The sequence below is a fragment of the Salvelinus sp. IW2-2015 genome, linkage group LG9 (assembly GCF_002910315.2).
Source record: "Salvelinus sp. IW2-2015 linkage group LG9, ASM291031v2, whole genome shotgun sequence".
NCBI classification, from domain to species: Eukaryota; Metazoa; Chordata; class Actinopteri; order Salmoniformes; family Salmonidae; genus Salvelinus; species Salvelinus sp. IW2-2015.
In genome coordinates this window covers 14697959-14706026 of record NC_036849.1, presented here as the reverse complement: position 1 = coordinate 14706026, position 8068 = coordinate 14697959, and the positions used below count along the sequence as shown (strand labels likewise).

General features: G+C 40.8%; 1 protein-coding gene across 3 annotated transcripts; it reads left to right on the top strand.

Moving 5' to 3' along the window:
* Positions 1-47: 47 nt before the first annotated feature.
* Positions 48-8017, top strand: ckba (creatine kinase, brain a). Of its 3 annotated transcripts, none has more exons than XM_023994380.1 (8): positions 48-73; positions 4259-4446; positions 4586-4740; positions 4880-5012; positions 6552-6723; positions 7024-7147; positions 7318-7507; positions 7698-8017. In XM_023994380.1, the coding sequence occupies exons 1-8, from the start codon at positions 63-65 to the stop codon at positions 7874-7876; spliced, it is 1152 nt and encodes a 383-aa protein (XP_023850148.1). In that variant the 5' UTR covers positions 48-62; the 3' UTR covers positions 7877-8017. The 3 variants fall into 3 exon arrangements, with proteins under 3 accessions (XP_023850148.1, XP_023850149.1, XP_023850147.1); XM_023994381.1 differs by lacking the exons at positions 48-73; positions 4259-4446 and adding exons at positions 2165-2273; positions 2908-3109; XM_023994379.2 differs by lacking the exon at positions 48-73 and having other exon boundaries at positions 3197-4446.
* The last annotated feature ends 51 nt before the right edge of the window (positions 8018-8068 follow it).

Sequence of the window (8068 nt, the reverse complement as noted above, 5' to 3'; positions counted from 1 at the left end):
TTAGAACAGTGGAGAAACTTTACTTCAGTTATTTGACTGCCTCCACCTAAAAAGCCACAACCATGGAGAAAATGTAAGTGAAAAACAGTTTGTTCATTTTAAAATTACATACACATTGGACAAAAGATGTAACCCACAAATGTTTGCTTAGGTTTTTTTTGCCAAACTAACAATGTCTTACTGTATTTAAATTATTTTATTTGATTTCAACTAACTTATGTTTTAATTCAATTAAGTTATGTAAGACATGTTAGGAAATTAACAAATCTAGTTAGGTTGCTAAATTGCATTTTTCATCGTTAGCTAGCTTGGTTCGACAACAAATGTAATATTGCTTTTCCAAGTACACTATTCGGCAACTTCACTGTGCAAAACTTCTCAATGTTATGGTGGGAGCAATCTGACGCCATTCATTAGTTAGCTAGCTAGATAACATTAGCTAAAGTTAGGCAACGAACGTGTTAGCAAACTTTGACCCGACATAAACGTAGCTACTTGGAACTAACTCTAGTAACGTTACTGTATAAAAGCGAAGTAAATATCATATTCGAAGTGATTTATATGTCGAAAGGTTAATGATTCAGCCTTGTTAGCTAATTTACTTGCTGTTCACATGCTCTTGCAGATCTCACATATGGATTTGTTAGATACCACTGAGACTGACCAGACGAGACTCAGGTTCATTCGCAGTAATCCACTGAATCGTGCAATGAATGAGGCAGTTCAGTTGGTATATAAATCTGCGAAAAGGCGCAAACGCGGTGCTTTTTAAATGCTCTTCAACAGCTGAGCTGTGCAGGCTAAAGTTGATGACGTATAGTATTTCGTAAAAAGGCAGAACAAGCAATTAAGTGAATCATAATTTACTTTCAGCATTTTTCACATGACAGTCCTATATTTGTTAATGAATCCCTAGGAACAGTTTGAGCAAATAACAGTTAGTTAGGTCTATTTACATGGGCCAAAGAAGGTCAGTTCATAGCTTTTGGGACAACATCTGTGTATTGAGTGGACTGGCACCACTCAGGGAGTCCAACCAATACACTGACTCTCGATGTTGTGTCCCAAAGCTAGTCAGTTCATATCATTTTACATTGGGTAAAAACAGAATCATTGAGGCCACTAGGGGGGAAAAGGCCATTTTAGCAGGGGCAGCGCCAGGGCCAGATTAAGAAAGCATTAAATGGATATATAATACATTTACATAAGTATTCAGACCCTTTACTCAGTACTTTGTTGAAGCACATTTGGCAGCGATTACAGCATCGAGTCTTCATGGGTATGACGCTACAAGCTTGGCACACCTGTATTTGGGGAGTTTCTCCCATTCTTCTCTGCAGATCCTCAAGCTCTGTCAGGTTGGATGGGGAGCGTCGCTGCACAGCTATTTTCAGGTCTCTCTAGGAACATCTAAAAACTGCAATCCGGTATAGTACCAGTAGGTATTAGATGGAGCTTCCTGGCCCCACCCACCTGTGGGTAAAACAATCTGTGGTTACCTAGGTTACTAAATTGGCTCACAGCAAAACTTTCAAATGCAGTTTTCTTTTTGTTTGCTTGTTTTAATCAATTACAAACTACATTCAAGAAAAGTACATGTCTAAATATGACTTTTCAACATTGCTTGCTCCCTAGAATTCTCACTACTTAGAAAAACGTAATATTGTAGGGCTTCTCTCATGCCCTTTTCTTGACAATGCTAGCAGCCATGTGAGTAAGTGCTAGCTAGTTACCAACCTGACTATAAAGCTACAAGTAGTGAGGAGTTACAAACGGACTAAACTAAACAAGTTAAATGTCTTACCTGTGATTCAACGTTTTCAACATGCATAGCTAGCTATGTGTAGCCTACTTGGACACCTGATCCCAACATTTCCCAGTCCTCCACACAGAATAGCCTGTACATTGAATAACACAGCAGCATTTCGGAATGTTTTGTTATTTATGTATAACTATAAATAGACTACGAAATTGCCTATTTTAAATTGGGGGTCAATTGGAAAGAACGTTTGTTTTGTTGGCGCAGTCGAGGGGAATTCCTTATTTTTACCTCAATATCAACTCGGAGTATAGCCTAGTGTTCGACCAATAGAATGAATGGAATACAAACACTGACCAATGGGAGCCGAGTTCGCCTACTATAAAGCACCATCTCCAAGACCATTTTCTTCTACTAGAGAACCAAATAACGTTGGTGATTGCGCGTCACGGTCTGAAAAATAGGGATCTTTGTGTCTTCCCCTAGTAGTAGTAGTGACCAGCCTCGGCAGCAGGTAGGACCCCTATTTCTACTCACTCGAGGATGATCAGAATGGCATCGGTCGTTTTAACCCCAAATCAGCACATTAGTGACTCATTAGCAAATACTTTTAAACATTTTTAGCAGAGGCTAGATTTAAAAGGATATCATTAATATATTTTACATATTTCGGGGAAATATCGATAATTGACAACGCAAAAAGTTTATATCTGTAGCCGTGATCGAGCAGGAGACCTCGTTATGTTGATAATCTTGCTCTAGTCTAGTGTGCCGCACCTGTTACTACCTACCCTACTTTATTGTTCTGAGCGACTTGGATTTAACAAGCAAAATACCACTCTAGACTAGAAATCTATGAAATAGTTACTTGGATTGGAATGACACTGCTGCGCAATCTTTAGCATTTGACTTGCATTCCATTACTCCGCCTCTAGAGTAAAGGGATATTTTTAATTTTATCAACTTTCTGTCGACATTTTCCTCTAGCCTATATAATCGTCTGACTGTCGTTCAGTGCATTCGCTTACTGCACAATGCGCATATTGATCCATGCAGTCACATAATAAAAACCAAGTATTTGACAGTTATGTTGTACTATTTTCAAGCTCACATTCACCAGTTTTTCCTCCACTCCGTGTTGCGTCCAGGGATCAGCCATGCCTTTCGGAAACACCCACAACGTGCTAAAGCTGAAGTACGCTTCTAGTGAGGAGTACCCAGATCTCAGCCAGCACAATAATCATATGGCCAAGATCTTGACTCCTGCCATCTACGAGCGTCTAAGGAGCAAACAAACGCCCAGTGGATTTACATTGGATGATGTCATTCAAACCGGTATTGATAACCCAGGTAAAGACCCATGCAGCGTTCAACCATTAAGCCATGTGTTCTGCCTCTTAAAAGTGCGTTTAGTGAGGGCGTCCAGTACAGAGATGTTCAGAAGGTTTTGAGGTAGAGGTCAAGTCCCTTTTGGCAATGGCTTTCTGCCTGCTGTGGGTTAGGTCTATAAACCTTGTAAATTATTTGAAGTAAATTATTTCCTACATAATTTTTTTGGGAACAATTTCATACATTTAAAGTTAGTTGCCAAACACTGTCATAATTATATAATTTACAGCATATTATTTAAATGACATGATTTCACATACTATGATACACGCTAGTTCACTTTCGCTTGTTTTAACAAGCTTTACTTAAGCTTAACGTTTGCTTGTTCCTATCGTTTATCTATCAACATAGCAATAGCATACACAATGTCCGCTCAATCAAAAGGACAAAGTGCAAATATGAGTACTATCCTCCCATTGAAATATATATGTCCTTGTCTGCATATTTTTTGCGGAACGCAGATGTTCTAGGACACTTGTCAGCCCTCTGTATCAAACTACTTTCTGTTACAATGCCGCCTGTTCCATGTTATCTGACAGAATGCACAACAAACTTATCCCAGTACTGACTTGCATTGTTCACGAGTCGCTCATCTAGAGGTCAAGTCTCGAGTCAATTGATCATGAGTCTAAGTCAAGTCGCAAGTCATTTTCTTTGCGACTCTAGTCTGACTCAGACTCGAGTTTCCATCTCTGATCCAGTATCACATCTAGGGAGGCGCTCATACCCTTTTGTTCTGCACAGTGACCTTGTTGATGGATTATATAACTCTATACGAGTCTGTAATCAATAGGGAGAAGGATGCGTGTATTCCATTGGCCTGCATCCATACCAAATGCCCAAAGCACAATGGTTCAATGATTAGTTTCAGATAGCCTTTCAAATTCTGCTGGGAATAATGCTTGTTGGTCTAGCATACCATAAGAACATATCAATACGGAAACCATCATAGATTGTCACTGCAATAAGTGATAATCTGGTGACTCCATATGAACTAAAATGGTATAGCCCAACCCTCTTTGAGGGGAGCTGAGGCGCTGAGTAGATAGTCCAAATGCATTTAAGCATAGCAGGTGGCTTACCCTGTAGAATGTGTTTGTTATTGTTCAGCAATGATAAAATGGCTAAACTGACCATCAAGAGGCTGTCACCTGAGGAGGAGTTCCCTGACCTAAGCCAGCACAACAACCACATGGCCAAGGTCTTAACCCAGGACATGTACACCAAACTCCGAGACCGTGCCACCCCCAACGGCTTCACCATAGATGGTGTCATTCAGACGGGGATTGATAATCCTGGTAAAACGAACCCATCCTGAGTCTGTCGACTCCACCTTTGGAGTCTGATGAAATGCTAACTATTATTTGAGGTTAATGTTTGTCATGCTCTACAATTTGTCTCCTAATTGACTCTCCTGTTTGTTTGTTTTTACGCCAGGCCATCCCTTCATCATGACTGTGGGATGTGTGGCTGGAGATGAGGAGACATACGAGGTCTTCAAGGAGCTGCTGGATCCCATCATTGAGGACAGACATGGAGGATACAAGCCTACAGACAAGCACAAGACTGACCTCAACCCAGACAACCTGAAGGTACTGCCCTCTAAATGGGTACCTGGTTGACTGTGGTCTAAGGCAAATGTTCAACTGTGTACCCTGCAGGAAAGTAGACCAGTGTTGTCAAGTTACAGGTAACTCTAGGATAATTTGGTTTTTATTTTTTTATTTACAGGGTGGAGATGACCTGGACCCCAACTATGTCATTAGCTCCCGTGTCCGAACAGGCAGGAGCATCCGTGGGTTCTGCCTGCCCCCACACTGCAGCCGTGGAGAGCGAAGGGGTGTTGAGAAAATGTCAGTTGAAGGTACTTAACACACCCTAAAAAATGTATCAAGATGGACTGAACATATTTTCTAAATGTTTTTACCCAATAAATTGCAAAGATGGGAAGTGTAGAAATAATGTCTTGAGGGGTTGGGATGGTGTGTTTAATGCATGGTAGAATTGTAGACAGATTAACTAGAATGGTGTTTGAACTGTGGGGTGGAGCGGTGCAGAGATTTGCAGTCCAGTACTGCAGTAGGGTCTGGGGCTCTGAGTGGATGCCAGCCTAGAATGATGCCAGTTCCCTCTTGCAACATTACTGTGTGGAGGGTCCCCTCTAGTGGTGAACTGTGAATTTATTTGTCTGTTACTGACAAAAGATCGCTTCAGACCAAGGGTATTCATAGACCAGGAGTATTTATTTAAAAAAAAACATATTTGTACACATCTATTTTTTCCCGGAGGAAGTGCAGGGGATCTGTGAAAAAAATATTTAAATGTATTTTTTTAAAGTGGGAAAACGTTTTCAATGTTTTTATGAATTTTACTAGCAACAATACTAGACATTTTGAATTACATACCTACAATGGAAAAGAGGTGAATAATCATCTTTCTAATATCAACTTTATTTCTCAACTCCTAATATTGCGCAAATTGCATTCAATGGAGTATCTGACATAGGCTTTGACTGGTAATCACAGGTGCTTTTTTTCATGGCAAGTGATACTGGCTGCTGGTAAGCTTTCTTGACTTGGACATACATTTTTGCACATGGCAAACCTTTGTTTAAACAGTTGCTAATAGTGACTGTGTTTGACGTAGAGCTGGCACAATTATCGTATAGTCTTAATATATACATTTTAGGAGAAGGGGGGGGGGGGGGGTTCAACTTTATATTGAAGTGTGGATATATAGTTTACCTAATTCATTTCCAAAAGTTCTAATTTGTCAAACATTTTGTTTTTGAGAAAGGAGTGTTACCAAAGCTGTGTTGTATTTGAAAGGGGGATACCTAGTCAGTTGTACAACTGAAATGTGTCTTCTGCATTTAGGTATGGCTAAATGATGCATACAAGCTCAAAACACTTCAACAAAAATGACAATTATTACAATATCTATGGTCATTTGCACGACAATTAATCATTACCCAAAATGTCAGAGTTGTCACAGCCCTAGTTGGAGTAATGTTAGTAATGCTAATGTTGGTTGACACTACTTCCAATTATAATGTGGGGATGTCACAATAATGAAACACTATCTACCAAACCTATTCATTTTAAAATGTTGATTATACTTGTCCTTTCCATTATTATTCACCGGATGACAAGGTGTGGGGGGGAAACACATTTTGCTAACATTATCTGGGTCCCTGGGCAAGGAAATGTTGAATACCCCTGCTTTAGACTGGAGATCACTGTCTGGACATATTTATATACATTGAATTGATCCTTTCTTGAGGTAATTTCTGGTTGTAACACAACCAGATTGAAAGCCATGTAATGAAGACTGCACATTCAGTCATCCAGTAAGCTCGTACAGAGCCAATGTATCTGACACATCTAATTTTGTTCCTCTGCAGCTCTGGACTCCCTGTCCGGTGACCTGAAGGGGAAGTACTATGCCCTGAAGAACATGACAGATGCTGAGCAGCAGCAGCTAATTGATGACCACTTCCTGTTTGACAAGCCTGTGTCTCCTCTGCTGTTGGCCTCTGGCATGGCCCGGGACTGGCCTGATGGCAGGGGTATCTGGTGAGAGGACAGGGTTTTTCATTCCCGCACTTCTAGGTTTCCTCAAAGGTATTAGAATTTGGTTTTGTTCTAACTCACCAGTCATTCTTACTTTCTCACTTCTCAACCTTACTTTATTCAAGTAAATGACTGCGGGAAGGGATAGGAAATTCTCAGATGCCCTCTAACTAGATGTACCTTAATCTCTGCTAAGTCAGAGGGTAAATGTTTATAACAGTTTATACGCTGGTGGTGGCATAAGCCATTGTCATTGACCTTGTAAGAGGACCATATAACATCTATTTATTCTAATCTGTCAAGGCACAATGATACCAAGACCTTTCTGGTCTGGGTCAATGAGGAGGACCACCTGCGTGTCATCTCCATGCAGAAGGGTGGCAACATGAAGGAAGTGTTCAACCGTTTCTGCACTGGCCTCACAAAGGTGAGAGTGAATATCTGAGGAATACATTCAAGGTTTTGAGAATTTAAATAAGGATAATTTGCTGTTGCCTTATTAAAAATGCTCAGTGTAAAAACATGTGGGCAATGATCAATCGATGGTGTTTTGTATTCCTTTCATTGTTAAAATTTGACACGATCTCTTTTCCTCAGATTGAAACCCTGTTCAAAGATAAGGGCACTTCATTCATGTGGAATGAGCACTTGGGCTACGTTCTCACCTGCCCATCCAACCTGGGCACAGGGCTACGTGCTGGAGTCCACGTCAAGATCCCCAACATGAGCAAGCATGCCAAATTTGAGGAAGTGCTCAAGAGGCTAAGGCTCCAGAAACGTGGAACCGGTAAAACATTTATCCGTCACAGAACCAGATATCTACTTTTGTTTGTTCGCTATTGCTCAGGGTAACTTACAAGCACATTAATGCGGTAGAATGACTAACACTGGCAATAGTTCTAGCATTAAAGCTGGAATTTCTCTGAAAGGAGTATTGTAGCTGTTAAGTCCATCTTCTGACATTGTCTATATTCCAGGTGGGGTGGACACCGCAGCTGTGGGTGGCACCTTCGACATCTCCAACGCAGACCGCCTGGGCTTCTCTGAGGTGGAGCTGGTGCAAATGGTTGTGGATGGTGTCAAGCTGCTGGTTGAGATGGAGAAGAAGCTGGAGAAGGGCCAGTCTATTGATGACCTCATGCCTGCCCAGAAGTGAAACTCTTGATTGCCTCCCCCTTGTCATCTGAATGAATGTGACATTATCCTGGAATGCACTCTGTAATAAACAGCACTTACTCTCTCATACAAAACACTCACATTGAAAGAGGACATCTGAAAATAAAAACTGTTTCTTCCATGTTTGATTCTAATTCTTTCCCCATTTGTGATGTTGCACATCTTCATTTAG